General features: G+C 37.3%; 1 protein-coding gene across 1 annotated transcript in view; it reads left to right on the forward strand.

The window, feature by feature from the left end:
- The window catches only part of TBC1D22A (TBC1 domain family member 22A), a 186,038-nt gene that overhangs the window by 93,814 nt on the left and 76,122 nt on the right, over positions 1–16,102 (forward strand). Inside the window, exon 11 of the mRNA XM_082481944.1 lies at positions 13,704–13,831. Within this exon, the coding sequence (XP_082338070.1) occupies positions 13,704–13,831 (128 nt within the window). The remainder of the gene's footprint in view (positions 1–13,703; positions 13,832–16,102) is intronic.

A 16,102-nucleotide genomic window follows, 5' to 3' on the forward strand; every position in this document is an offset into this window, starting at 1 on the left:
TAGAGTTTGAGCTAGTTGTTTGGAGAAGGCTGAGCATTTGTAGATGAAAGTAGTTTTGGGTTTCTAAACATTGATAAAAGCTGTTAAAATTGCATGACAGGATCTCTAAATTAGCAAGAAGGGAGTTTTCGGGGGGGGGGAAGCCTATTATAAATTTATTTTTGTCAGCTTCTCGTTAGCGTTACAATAAACTATAAAAGCAGTATTGATGACTCAACTTAGTATAAATATTCTGCTTCTTCTGTGAAGGTAAGTTGGGGAAGATTTTTTCTATATCTTTTATAGAAAAGCTCCTGCTATTTTCATCTGTTTTCTGCACACCCTGACCTATGCTTATGTTTTCTTGTAGTTCAGTAAATTCTGTGTTACTAGTGTTCCAGATTCTTCCACTGGTAATCACCAATCTTATTGTAGAATTGGCCCTTGAATCTTAGTCCCAAGAAATGGAAAAATAAAAATGCAGAATTTTTTTTTTTTCTTTAAAAAGAAAAATCTCTTACTGTGGCTGTATATATTTTTTCCCCTTCTTTTGAAAAAGAAAGTAATGGAAAAAATACCAAAGAACATAAAAAGAGTTTTGCATTTTGACTTTCCTATAAGGAAGTTCATTTAGAATTCAGCTACATTTTTCAAAGTTTCAGTAATATTTCAGTATTTCTGCTGTGTCCACTGTGAACGCATCTTCTGGCCATCTGTTTTGGAGAGTTACTACAGGTATTCTTAAATATGATATTTTAATTGGGACAATTTCTGTTTTTTTTTTCCATTTTAATATTGTAAAAAAAAAATACAAATTTTTCAAGAGAAAGGAAGGTATTCTTAGTGCAAAATTAAAGTTTTTCTATTAAAATTATTTTGAAGAATTATTGTTTTATTAAATACTACATATCATTGTTTGGGAAAATATTTTTACTTATGCCTAGGAGGAGTTAAAGTGTTCTTTCACCTTTTAAAACCATGTTCTATTAACAATTTTACAAGTCCCTATTTTTTATTGTTACCATATTGTAAATGTCTTTGTTTCATTAACTTCAAATGAAATACATCTTTGATAATGCATTTTATTTTAATGTTCTGAACAAATAAATGTCAGCTCCACTAATCACGCTTTATTTACTTATTTCTGTCTTGGGTTCCAAATGTCTTGGTTGGTCAGTTGTCTACAGTTCTGTAAATAATGCCACAAGTAAATACTTGTCATAAAGTACTTTCGTGTCATGGCCTTAAATTTACACTTTGCATGTATTTTTGCTATTTATGTACATAGAAATTTAAAATATGAATCTCTTGTATATATTTATATATGTTGTGTGTATATATGTGCAGGTCAAGTTCTTCATGAAATACAGTCAATTAAAAAAATTTCTTTTTTATATGTATTTTTCTTTGTCCATGGTGAAAGAGCTTATTTAATTGCACCATTCTGTGTACTTCTCATGCTTTCAATTATTTGCTGTAGATGCGTGTAAAAGGTTGGTTGATATAATTCTTAATATTTATGTATCATGTTATATTTTCTTACAGTATCTAAAGGGCACCTACAAGAATGCTGAAGAGGGACTTTTTACAAGGGCACGTAGTGATAGGATGAGGGGTAATGGCTTCAAACTGGGAGAGGGGAGATTTAGAATAAATATCAGGAAGAAATTTTTCACTGTGAGAGCGGTGAGGCACTGGCACAGGTTGCCCAGAGAAATTGTGGAGGCCCCATCCCTGGAAGTGTTTGAGGACAGGTTGCATGGGGCTTTGAGCAATGCGATCTATTGGGAGGTGTCTCTGCCCATGGCAGGGGCATTGGAACTAGATGATCTTTAAGGTCCCTTCCAACCTAAACCATTCTGTGATTTAATTGGAGATGTTTATAAAACATCCTTCATTAAAATAGTATTAGTGCTGTATTATCCTTTCTAATGTCTGAGTTGGTTTAAGAGCTGTGTGTTCTTTCTGGGCTGCTAATGTTTCAAAAGTCCGGACTTCACTTGGGATTCCTACAGTTACTTCTCTGAACGTTACGTTGGTGTTTGGCATTCAGCAGGTTCTCACCCCAAGGATACTTATTCCTGTAAAACTGTTCAATACTTCAAAAACAAACGTTTCATGGTTCTGCTCAGAACTTAATTTCATAGGATGAGTTAAGCCCCAAAAGTACTTAGAGATAACTGTTGAGTAGTTTTGATACTTTTTTTGTAGTCTCTAAAGGACATTCAGTTTCTGTTCTGATTGCATTTATTAAACTGCAGAGAAAAATTATTTCGCTTTTTTGTTGGGGATAATCTGAATCTCAAAAAAGCAAAATATCAACCAAGACTAATATGTTTTCTTATTAAACAACTTTATGTTGTTTAAGAACCTACATAACAAGTGATCTGTTCAATATACTGTGCTAGATATAGATTAACTAATCTTGTTTTTTTTAACTTGAATCTCGGGTACTCATACAATGAACTGATGATGAAACTGTGGTAATAGGTGACATTTGATCAATCTTTGTTAGGTATTCAGTCATGCTAATGATTTTTTTTAAAGTATGGTTAAAGAATACTTAATTTGATGTGCAAAATTATGTTCATGTTTAATCATAGGTAAAGCATTTTACTGACACCTATAACTTTGAACTAGGATTGTGTTGAAGTATCTGGAAAAAAGAGCTCTAATTGTAATAGTTAAAAAGACTTTAACCATGCGGAAGCATTTTGAATTGGAAATGGAAATCTAATTTATTTAGACCTTACTGCTGCTGTTGAAAATTAGTGATTAATAAGGTCCTTCTCTGACAGTCCATCTTTATATGTCAGCTCGGTGCTGAAGAGATTAAAAATCTTTTAAGCATTTCATAATTGTTTTAATTAATTAGTGCCATAAAGCTGTTTTTCTTTTTAACAAAGCCATCTTATTTAGCTCACCAGTAGTTATTTTTTATCTGATTTTATGGTTGTAATTACTGTATTATACTTTAATCCACTCTTAAGTGCTGCTCGCTGGGCATTATAATTATTTAATATCTCTTTTAAATCATATTTTTAAGTTCTACCGTGGAGATTATATTTGTATGCTATTACAGAGTTCAGAGATCTTGCCAAGAGTTGAGACTGACTGTAAAATCATCTGTAAATTCCTAACCTCTGTAAGCACTTTAACTTTTAAATAGCCAAAACTTACTATTTTAACAACAAATTAAAAAAAGAGGGAGGAAAAAAAAAGAAGTTTAACATGATGGGGAATTTAAAAAATGTTAGGCGCTGTTATGAATGTTCACAGTTATGACTTGGAAGAACAGGCTATGGAACTCCAATTAATGCTACCTGGAAGTAGAAGCGTCTCATCAAATGTATTTCTCGCTGTTGTTTGTTGCACTTCTAATATTAATTTTGAGTTCTACCTGGAAACACAGGATGTATTTTTAACTTTTACCTAGAATGATAGATCTTCCTTGATTGCTACTAACTGATTTTTCCCAATGGTTTCCTGTTCATCCTGTTCATCCTATGGATGAACAAGGAACTCCTGGACATGACCAAAAGGAAAAAGGAGGCCTATAGGGGCGGGTAGCCTGGGAGGAATACAGAGGAATTGTTTGAGCAGCCAGCGATCGAGTTAGACAAGCTAAAGCCCAGATAGAATTCAATGACATTTTTGCCTCAGTTTTCACTGGCAAGGACTGCAGCCACACTACCCTTGACGCAGAATGCAAAGATAAGGATTGGGAAAATGGAGAACCGCCCACTGTAGGTGAAGATCAAGTGCAAGACCACCTGAGGAACCTGAAGGTGCACAAGTCCATGGGGCCCGATGAAATCCATCTGCGGGTCCTGACGGAACTGGCAGATCAAGTCACTAAGCCACTAGCCCATCATATTTGAGAAGTTGTGGCGGTCCGGTGAGGTTCCTGCTGACTGGAAAAGGGGAAACATAACCCCTATTTTCAAAAAGGGAAACAAGGAAGATCCAGGGAACTACAGGCCAGTCAGTCTCACCTCTCTGCCTGGCAAGATCATGGATCAGATCCTCCTGGAAACTCTGCTGAGGCACGTAGTAAAGAAGGAGGTGATTGGTGACAGCCAGCATGGCTTAACCAAGGGCAAGTCACACCTGACAAATTTGGTGGCATTCTACGAAGGGGTTACAGTGGCAGTGGATAAGGGAAGACCAACTGATGTCATCTACTTGGATTTGTGCAAAGCGTTTAACACTGTCCCACACAATATCCTGGTCTCTAAATTGAAGAGACATGAATTCGACAAATAGACCACTCGGTGGATAAAGAACTGGCTGTACAGTAGCACTCAAAGAGTTGTGGTCAACAGCTTGATGTCCAAGTGGTGACCAGTGACGAGTCATGTTCCTCAGGGGTCAGTACTGGGACCTGTACTGTTCAACATCCTTGTCGGTGACATGGACAGTGGGGTTGAGTGCACCCTCAGCAAGTTTGCCAATGACAGCAAGCTGTTAGGCGAGGTAGAAACGCTGGAGGGGAGGGATGCCATCCAGAGGGACCTGGACAGGCTGGAGAGGTGGGCCCAAGCCAACCTCATGCAGTTCAACAAGGCCAAGTGCAAGGTCCTACATCTGAGTCAGGGCAATCCCAAGCACAAATACAGGCTTGGCGGGGAATGGCTGGAGAGCAGCCCTGAGGAGAAGGACGTGGGGGTGCTGATTGATGAGAAGCTCAACATGAGCCAGCGGTGTGCGATGGCAACCCAGAAGGCCAACCGTATCCTGGGCTGCATCGGAAGAAGTGTGGCCAGCAGGTCAAAGGAGGTGATTCTGCCCCTCTACTCCACTCTTGTGAGACCCCACCTGGAGTACTGCATCTAGCTCTGGAGTCCCCACCATAAGAAGGACATGGACCTTCTGAAGGGTGTCCAGAGGAGAGCCACAAGGATGATCCAAGGGCTGGAGCACCTCTCCTATGAGGAGAGGCTGAAGGAGTTGGGGCTGTTCAGGCTGGAGAAGAGAAGGCTCCGGGCGGATCTCATTGTGGCCTTCCAGTACCTAAAGGGAGCCTACAGGAGAGCTGGGGAAGGTCTTTTTACTAGGGTGTGTAGCAATAGGACAAGGGGGAATGGTTTTAAACTGGAAGAGGGCAGGTTCAGATTAAACATTAGGAAGAAGTTTTTCACTGTGAGGGTGGTAAGGCACTGGCACAGGTTGCCCAGAGAGGTTGTTGAGACCCCATCCCTGGAGGTGTTCAAGGACAGGCTGGACGTGGCCTTGGGCAACCTGATCTAGTGGGAGGTGTCCTTGCCTATGGCAGGGGAGTTGAAACTCGATGATCTTCAAGGTCCTTTCCAACTCTAAACCATTCTATGATTCTGATTCCTCCATTTTGCACTGGATACTACAGAATTCTTACTTATATTTGATTCCCTGAGGCAACTAGGTCTTGCCTTCTTATCTCCTCTAGTATTTTCTTCTTTTGCTTTGGGATCAGCATCTTGGGGTTTTTAGTATTGGAGCATCAGCTGTATCTTTTGTGTGCGAAGAAGAAATTTCCCAGTCATAGGTACTAGCTGTACATCTAGTGAGCTAGATTAAAATAGGCCATTATCTCTAAATTGTAGGCCATGAGGAGAATACAATTTGGTAATATTTCTGTTTTTTTTGCCAGTCATCTTTTCATTTTGTACAGGAGTTTACAATTATTTTTTTTTTATGCTTTTATTATAATTCTTACAATGGATTATTTTAGCCAGGTATAAAAAGCAAACTAATTCTGGAACAAGATATAATCAGCATGTAAATGTTTTACTCGGATCCCTACTATTACTTGAAGCAGAATTGTGTATCATAATGAGCTCTTGTCTTCAAGTGTACATTTATGATCTTTTGACTCTCTTTTTCAGTCATCATGAACTTAGGTTGTTATTAATGTATATTAATAAAAATTAAGATATAACTGACAGTAACTCAGCTAAACTGCAGTCTTGACAGAATTACTTTTGTTCAGACTTTCATTAATTCAGGTTTGGAAGTTGTAAGCCTTAATCTCCATCTGGCAACAGCTGGTGTTGACATTTTACTCCAAAATCTCCTTTGCCTTTGTCTCCTATGAACAATGTAGAAATGATTCAGGAAGAGAGAGAATGAAATTCTAAATTTGCTTTCGGTAGGTAGAGTACTCAAAAAGAAAGCAGTCATTTACTGATGACAAAGTTCCTTCTCCTGGGCAGCAAAGTTCAGTATGTGGGAGCTATAATTTTAAGCAAATGGCAATGTTTGAAAAAAAAAAAAAATAGCTGTAGTATAAAAGGTTTCAACAGTTTGTTACTACATTGACTGAATGGATAGTACACACAGGCTGGTGGTGGATTTGTTGGTTGTGGAGTCTCTAACTGAATGAATGCCATTGCAAGAGCTGCTCCATGTTAGTCGCCTGGGTCTTGACTGGAGCAAAATGTGCTGCAAAATGATGGAATATGAGCATGGATGACCGTATCCATATGGGGGCTGATGCGATCAAAGAGATGCTTGTTCCCTAAGGACAATCTGGAAACTTGCAGGCAATACTTAAGAAAACCAGTTTTATCAAAAGTTTGTGATAACTCATAGGTGAACCTTAAGCAGTCGCTGCTTTGCAGGAAGTTCTGGTGCAAGCTTGCAGGGACGGCCCTTGTGGGTAATGCTGTTACTGGTAAGCAGTGTTCCTCTAGATGATGTAGTTTGTTTGTCGTACAGTACTGTCTTTTTTAATAGCTACCCACACTTTTAGAAAGTTCAACTAAGTAGAAATGAAAGTCTCCTATAGTAGTCTCCTATAGTCTCCTATTAAGTAGAATAAAATCTAGTTGATTGGTTGCTTTGCGCAGTTAAGAAAACTACTGAATTTTTGTGAATGGAAACTAGTACTTGGAAGCTGTCAGACAAGTGTCAAGTTACAGCATTATGAAGAAACTGGAAAAGAAATGTGACTGTACGCTACTTACTTAGATGGCACATGACATCTCATACTTGTAATGGGCTGGACAATGAAAACTTCTGTAGTCTAGAAGTTACGATGTTGCACAAGGAGGGAAACATCATTGTTGCCTACTCAAGGTCACACAGATTGTGGCAGTGCAGTTTACTGGTTTTAATTTAATGGTCAGAGAAATTCCAGGCTCGCAAGCACATCCCATGTGCATGAATTTGAAATAAAACCATGTGGTTTTCTTTTCTAAAATTCATCCTTTTTATAATCAGTGGCAAAATTTAGCTGATAGTCTGATCTCTAGTATGAGGTAAATGTTTGCCATGGTAGTGTATGGGAGAAATCTGATCAACTATGAGATAATGAAATGCCAAACATTGTAATATTTTGACTACTTGTCACAGGACATTTTAAAAACTTGCTATAACCTATGTTATGAAGCTTCATGAATAACAATTTCTTACTACATTTGACGTAACATGGGATGAAAGGTGTCTGGATTTTAAATTCAAATGATTCTTTCTTTTTTCAAAACTGCTTCCTAAGGAAAAGAACATATTCTGTCCAATTCCTATCAAATTCTGGAGCTGAAAACTTGCTGGATTTTTATCTTTCTGATGAGAGAAGACAGGAAGAGAAATTTGGATCACACTGCTCTATTAATCAGTTTTTTAAAAGGTATCTGGAAAGATGTTAAGTTTTATTTCATAGCAAGAGTTACCCAAGGAAAAAAAACATGAATAAAACAGCGACTGAAGACCTTGAGTGTTTCTGAAGTAATTCTTAGTTCTGCATAGTAGTTCTATCTCCACTGGGTTCCTCCATAAGTTTATTACCTGCCAAAGAAATACTTATTTTTTTTGTTTGAAAAACCTTGTCATTGTTAGATTCATATTTTCATACAAGGAACCTTCCAAAAGAGTCATTAGGGAATTAAAAGTAAGGCAGGCTCCTATGTTAATTCTGCAAGAGACTTAATATATTTCAAAATGAAAGGGTTGTAAGTTTTGAAACAATGATTCTTCTGGGCGTCATGCTTTCTTATTAGGTGGCTGTAGTATTATCTCTAAGTTTACAGATTATGTTTGTTTATTTCTTTGCAATGTTAATTGTGTTTAAAAATAACAAGGTGACTGATTAAAAAATGAAGAGAATTGGACAGTAGAGATTCTCATCTCTAGTCGATGTGGAAATTGTTTCCTGAAATGTGTTGGTGCTTCACGCTATTTGCTCTCTTCAGCTTGTCTTCCGTTATGTTGGTCTCCAAATGATTAGTCTATAATGCTTGCCTTTATCTGCATGGTTCAGAAAGAAGATAATCCTGCTAGAGTGCCATTGGAAAACAGGAGCACTAGCACATTTCTGCAGCGTGTTTTCATACGTTGAGCAATGCACTAACATCGCTCTGCACGTAAATGGCAGTGCAGAAAAGCCTCTGTGGCAAAGGCTGGCTCACTATTGTACTGTTTGTTTTACGTTGGTACCAGAGGAGTTACTCTCGTAGCTAGTGCACGCTCTTCAAGAAGAATTTTGTGGCTCTTCATGAGAAATACACACTTTTCTTCCTTTCATTGAACTAAAAGGCCTATTGATCAGAGATTCTTAGTTTTAACTGCATTTCAGATGGTTTTTAACACTTAGTGCTTTTTATATTTACAATGAAATATATATAAAGTATTAATAAAATTGAATGTGCCAGGGTATGAAATAAGAGTAAAAAATGAACTTTAAATTATTTCCAAAAGTGTCAAAAATAGGTCTGAAGTCAAGGTCAGAAAAGATTGCTAGGGCTGAGAGGAATCTTTAAATAAAGGTCAACACCAAAAGGCTAATATTCTGAAGTAATAAATTATACAGATGGATGCGGTGGCATCATGCTGTGCCACTGGAATTTGGCAGTTAATGCATAATTTTACTATTATTTTGTGATTCTTCTTGTATATACATCAGCTTTCCTCGGCACTCATTCTGACAGTATCCCCCAATCAGGACAGCAGTTAAGTAATGCTTGAGGTTATTTCTGTTCTTACCTGTGGCTTTAGTTTGTGATTCTGTAGTCACATCTAACTGTAATTCTGAAATCAGTAAACCAGCATGAGAAGCGGACATTAAACATTAACAATAAATATATCCAACTAATACATCCAATAAGTGCATTTATTCAATTATAAGTAGTTATAAATGTTTTTTATGTACAAACCCCATATTTTTGGTGGTATGCTACTTTGGAATGCATCTGTATAATTTATTTTATTCTTTAATCAGAAGACTTGCTTCACCAAAACTTTATATATAGATTTATTGAAAGTATTGGGAAACTTATTAAATATAATTATCCTTTCTTTTGAATGTTGACAAAAGAACTATCTTTTTTTTTAAAAACTGTAAAATAATGTTACTATCAGAAACTGAAGTAGAAGTATTTTTTTATTAAATACTTGAAGTCTGAAAGCTGACAGTAATTATATATCTTGCTTGTTCATTGCACACACGTACTTATTTTCATTGAAATGGAAAATATGGCTGTCCAAATTACCTTTATCAGCAAAATAGCCTCTACTCACAATTACTTACAAAGTAGGAGGAAGTAGCATCTTCTATTCCAGTCCTATATCAATTGTATATAATGCACAGAGTTTAGTAGTCTATTTTTTAACTTGTTTAGACTAGAAAGCAACTTTCAAGAAACTCATTATGCCTATTAACAACTGTAGTTGAAATATCACAATGGGCACAATTTATTGTTCTTCATCACTTATTTTCAATGGCTGCAAACAACCAAACGAAATTTGTTTCTGCTGTGTGAAGAACAAAGATGTTTGTGAGTTAGTAACTTTGTTAGAAATAAAATTGACTTTTGCGTCCTGCTTGTTGTAGTCGATTATGTCATTATAATAGTTTGCAATATAGGTATCTAAATGTGACATTTACAAAGTAAATTTAACATACTATCTCACTTCAGTGTATTTAATGTGCAGCTAAATTTGGCTAGAGCAAAGGCAGACGTGTACTTGTCCTGAATAACTAACCTAAGCACAGGGCGCCGGGTGAAGACCTGGCTGAGGGGCAGCACTCAGATGGTTGTGGTGTGTGGGGCTACATCTGGCTGGTGACCAGCCACTGGCGCTGTTCCTCAGGGTTCGGTTCTAGGGTTGATTCTGTTCAATATTTTTATCAATGATCTTGGATCCAGGAGTTGAATGCACCATTAGCAAGTTTTGCTGATGATACCAAACTGGGAGGTGCTGTTGTCACTCTTAAGGGATGAGAGGCCTTGCAGAGGGATCTAGATAGATTGGAGCATTGGGCAATCATCAATGATTTATTTAACATTTGAAAATTTAACAAGTCCAAATGCTGGATTCTGCACCTGGGATGGAGTAATGCTGGGCACAAGTATAGATTGGGAGAGGACTGGCTGTGGAGAGTAGCCTTGCAGAAAGGGATCTGGGGGTGCTGGTCAACAGCAGGCTCAACAGGAGTCAGCAGTGTGCCCTAGCAGCCAAGAAGGCAAACTGCATCCTGGGGTGCATCAAACACAGCATAACCAGTTGGTCAAAAGAGGTGATTATGCCGCTGCAGAGGTGGTGGAATCTCCTTCTCTGGAGATGTTCAAAATCTGCCTAGATGTGATCCTGTCCAACCTGCTGTAGGTGAACCTGCTTTAGCAGGGGATTTGGACTAGATGATCTCCAGAGGTCCCTTCCAGCCCATACCGTTCTGTGATCCTGTGTTCAGCATTGGTGCGGCCTCACCTTGAGTACTGTGTGCAGTTCTGAGCCCCACAATTTGAGCAGGATGTGAAGGTCCTTGAATGCTTCCAGAGGAAGGCAGCAAAGCTGGGGAAAGGGCTGGAATGAATGTCCTGTGAGGAGCAGCTCGGGACTTTGGGTTTGTCTAAAGGGAGGCTGGGGGGTGACCTCGTTGCTCTCTACAGCTTCCTGAGGAGGGGAAGTGGAGAGGGAGGTGCCAAGCTCTTCTCCCTGGTATCCAGTGATAGGATGCATGGGAATGAGTCAAACCTTCATCATGGGAGGTTCAGACTTGACATTAGGAGACCTTTCTTTACTTAGAGGGCAGTCAAACACTGAAACAGGCTTCCTCAAGAGGCAGTCAATGTCCCAAGCCTGTTGGTGTTCAAGACATGTTTGGGTAATGCCCTTAATAACATGCTTTAACTTTTGGTCAGTCCTGAAGTAGCCAGGCAGTTGGACTAGGTGATTGTCGTAAGTCCCTTCCAACTGAAATATTGTCCCCCCTGTGTCTCTTCTCTGACCTTTCTCCCCTCTCTCCCCTCTTCTTTTCAGGAGTTAGAGGCATGCAAGGCCTCTGTGTGGAAAATGAAAATACAGAGGCTTCTGAAGCTTATACTGTCTTAAAAATATGGACTTCTACATATAAATTGCCTTGTTCCATTTTTAAGTCTAAGGTTGCAGAACATGCGTGTTACCACACCTGTCTTTTCCTTCCAGTAACTTTTCAAGCTGAGGACTTGCTTCATCAGCATTTTACAGAAGGAGAAAAGTCTCCACTGCAGAATTCCATGACTTTTATAAAGCTCATTTCTTGATTACTTAAAAAATAAATAAAATAGTGACCCAGATTAGCACTGCTGCTGAGGAAGGGCTGCAGAATAAGCCCCACAGGTGGCTGTTGTGTTTGGAGTGCCGGCTAGATACTCATTGCACTTGCACAGGTTGCTCGCTCAGAACTAGCCTTGATATGGGATGTTGTCTCTCTCCTAGCTGGGGCAGCTGATGAGTTTTGCAGGAAGCCTGGGAAAGAAGGGTGTGAAGGTGATGGCAGAATATTTCGTTTGTAGTGGAAGGAAGATTACTCACAGAGTCTCGAGACAGGAAGGCTGAGGCTATTACCATTAAGTTCTTGTGTAATGTTAGAAATACTGACAATATGTAGGCACAATATACAGTGGTAATGCTGTAGTACTTTTCCTGAACACAAAATGACTGAGAAGAAGAGGGATTATCCAGGGGACTTGATGACATCACTTAAAAGAGCACAAGATCATTACCTCTCCACCCTCATTCTCTACCTTTTCACATCCCATAGGAGCAGTTCAGTCTGTTGTATAGCAGAAGTATCTAATTACCTAGTTAGTGTTATATATAGAAATGAAATGAATCATTTAAAGATTCACACATCTTTATATATAGCTATGACTTAAAAAGTTCCCAGGAGAAGTAACAGTTTTAAGAAGTGTATAAACAGTTTTATATATTTGTCTATGTAACAGAAGGACATGACTTTAGGAACATAGACACCGTATCTACCGAAGAGTGCTTTAATTACAGATAGATAAAGGCTGAAAAGTGCTGTGGAGAAATACCAGTCTTACACGTTTCCGTCAATATTTGTTTTCAGACACCATTGGAGATGGGATGTTGTGATAGATGGGCCTTTGGTGTTATGTGTTGTGACTGATCTTACTTTTAAAAAATATCACTGTTGCTTGTTTTTAAAATCTAAAAAAAAAAAATCTACTTGCTTCCATGTTGAAACAACTGTATCATATTGGCTGGCACTTTGCTATAGCCAGGAAATACATCTTGCGAAAAAAATATATTTTAATAAATTCAGTCTATAGTATAACTTAGTATAATTTAACTTCTGCTACCTTAATCTTTAGGTAATGTTTCCTGTAGCAGTGCTACCATACTCTTGGATTTTGGTGTGTGTGGTTTCTTTTTTTTTTGGTCTTTTAGCATTTTAGTGCATTTCAGATGTTTCCGAGAAGTGTGAAATTTGGAAAATCAGCATGTACTCATTGTCTTAGCTGATAATATATCTTTGTGAATGTGGATGAAGGATGATCTGGGTAGAAAAATCTCCCAAGAATGTATTTTTATAAAGAAAGGCAGTAGGAATGTCTTACTTAAGCTTTAACAAAGACTTCTTTCATATATTTATCCAAAATAAACCATTAGCATTTCTGCAGTTGTTGTCATTTACATCATGCCAATGTCATACTTGAGCGTGTTAGCTAAAACCCCTTAACAGAATGTCTGTGATCCTTTTTGGAGGAAATTCTGCTAAATATATGGAACGCATGTAGCAGATTAGTTGTACTAGTTCTAGCAATAACCCATGCAAGTGATTATCACAGCTTTCAAATAGTAAAAGTGCTACAATAAACATAGTGTGTGCGAATTCTGCTTTAGAAACCATTGATTTGTACTGGTTTTTATTTGTGTTTATTTGTTATACTGAGAAATTATTTAAGTTGCAAGTTATTTCAATTTGCTCAGTTTCTCGCACATTAATCTCACTTTTTTTTTTAATCTCAAGTGAATGCAACCTTTACATTTACTTTCCCTATATTTCTTTGCCTTGTTAATTTAATATTGTCTTCTTTTTATTACCAACACTTTATTTTTGGAAGCCCTTATGTTATTTGCAAACCTTGTTTCTTGTAGTCTTGCCCCAAATAATTTGTAGCCTAGGAAATTAGTGAGGATGTTTGTATCTAATCATTTCACTTTATAACTTTGTATATTTTTTTCTCATATATTGTAAAGCTCTGACCTTAATCTTTTCTTAAAATAGCACAACTGAGAGCAGTTGCTTAAGCCATCTAGAGGCAGAAAAATGTGTCCAATGTAATGTTTAAGTAGTTGTTTCTAGTTTGGGGATTTTCATGCACTTGTAAGAGTTTGCATGCACCACCACATTTTATTTGCTTGGGATCGGAGGGGTATTTTATTTTTTCAAACAGTGCATTTGATACTTAAGGACTTCAAAAAAGTTGCAGTAAAATGTCTGTTTATTCTGTCTTCAGAACAAGTTCATAGGCACTTGGATCATCATGAGGTGAAATACTTGCAGTTTGCTTTCCGTTGGATGAATAACTTGCTGATGAGAGAAGTCCCTTTACGCTGTACCATCAGGTTATGGGACACGTACCAAGTAAGTACTTTTTTAAACCTCCGTAACTCTGATAGTGCATTTTGGACATGCCAGTGTGTTTGTGTTTGTTTTTTCTTGAACCTTTTGTTTTAGTGTCATCTGAGAATCATTGTAATAAGAGAAAAAGCCATCAGTGATCGTTATCACTTAGGAACATTTTATGTCTTCAGTCTTCTCGCCCTTCAAACCCAAGCATTTGATGTCATGTCATGATAATTTGTAGTAGTAAAATGAACACTCACTCAAAGCATGGGTTAGCGTCGGTACTCCCTTCTGTCTCTTCAGAGAAGCAAAACATTGAATTGTGCTTAATCAGTGCCCTCCATCAATTCTGAATTGCAGGATGCTTACTGCCTGTATGCCTAACTACTCAATCCAATGCTAGCTTCCAGTCTCCAGTTCTCAGCATTCATCCTTGTGTCATGTTTTCTGTCTTATTGTTTGTCCAGACAAAACTCCTTATGTTACTGACCTCCAGGTGAGGTAATTATTTTTCCTCAATAATTTATTGCCTGACTGTCGATTGAAGGAATTGATACCAGAGAAAAGTTGTTTCCCCATTCTTAGTTCTGTTACTTGACGTTCCAGTAGTTTCTGGTTGCAACTGTTAACTGTGTATTTGAACAATAAGCTCTTATCTACTCTCTTTGTTGTTGAAGTTAATGGGGGGGAAAGAAATGGAAAAAAAATATTATAAATTGCATAAGAATTTTCAACTGTTTTAGTTTAGTAAATATGAGAATAACTCAATTTATAATGTTTCATAAAGAGACGTAACATCTTTAAATTTCAGTGTATTTACATCTGCTCGTTATGCAGCAATGTTTAGTTAGTTTCATAGACTTTAATGCCAGAATGACCACTTAGACTGTATATTCAAACCTCTAATAAAGGGTTAAGAATTGTTTGCTATTCATTTAATGAGTCCAGTAAGTTGTTTTAGTGAAGTGTGTTTTGTAGAATGGTGTATAAATCTGACAAGAAAATGTTAGGAAATGAGGGATATATCACTTCTACTGTTAATCTGTCCTAAGAGGTGGTATCCTTGCAGGTTTTATTTCCTTGTTCATCTTCAACAAATTTCTGAATTAGATTTGGCTATTGCTTTTATCTGGGGTCCTGTTACCTCCCCTTTGTCTCATTGCTCATTTTAATATGTTATTACCTGGCATTTTCTTCCAGTGGAAAATATTTATTATTTATAAGATCTTGCTGACAAACTGAAAGATTGAGCTATTTAAATGTTTTACTGTAGCTAATTTCTCTCATTTTGAATAATTTTTGTTGCTATTGCTACAGCATTTCTAACTCCTGAAGGTTTTTTACCGTGCTAACTTTAGCACTGCATTTGGTATTTGATGATTAGTGTCATCAGTGTGCTAAAATGATTTAAAAGCTATTCCTTAATCCAGCTAACCACGCATATGTGTCCAAGGAGTAGCAGTTTTTGCCCAAACTTCACTTTGAACTCATCTGTGAGCTGTAATTCTATGATAATGTTGAGAAATTTCTTTTGAAGACCAAGCATGTGGCTATTTCTCAAACTAACTGCTGCCATGGTGAAAGGAGAGCATTTCTCATTGCTAGTCCATAAGCACCTGTCAGGTCATGCTTCAATGGGATCTTTATTCATAATGAGTGGTTCTGATTATTTAATTTTGATTTTGAGCGAATTCCATTGTATTACAGTAGTTGTCTATAATATTTAAAAGCTTAATACTTACCTATTTATGTGGGATTTCCAAGTGTGTCTTTTAAGTGAAAGTTTCTTATACCTAAATACCTAGATGGGTTTCTTATACCTTAGTGGGATTATTTTTGTATATTAAACATGCCTAAGGAGTAATTCTGTGTTTTGACTCAGCAGGTGCAGCAGATCTGTGCTCTTTTCTAGGTTTTCTTATTTAGCAGACTGTTCCTGCATTGGTGCATAGTGTATTTAAAACCAGTAAGGATATCTTAATGTAGACAGCCACCTATACTGCCAACCCTTTTTTGAAACAAACTTAAGCAACTCCACAAGTTGCTAATCAGATTTCAGTTGTGCTTGTACCAAATTTATTATCAACCTATAATATGCGTTTATCAACCTGATGATATGGATAATAAATGCAGTGAACTTACAAGAGATGGTAAAGTTTGTGCAAAGCTTTTGCTAAAGTGTTAAGCAATAACATTATAGATTTTTACACAAATAACTTGTCACTAAGCCATTCCATTGATATGATTTCTAACTTAATCATTTACAACTTTATCTGCAGTGCTACTTTC

The sequence above is a fragment of the Vanellus vanellus genome, assembly GCF_965231255.1.
Source record: "Vanellus vanellus genome assembly, chromosome: 1".
Lineage (NCBI taxonomy): Eukaryota > Metazoa > Chordata > Aves > Charadriiformes > Charadriidae > Vanellus > Vanellus vanellus.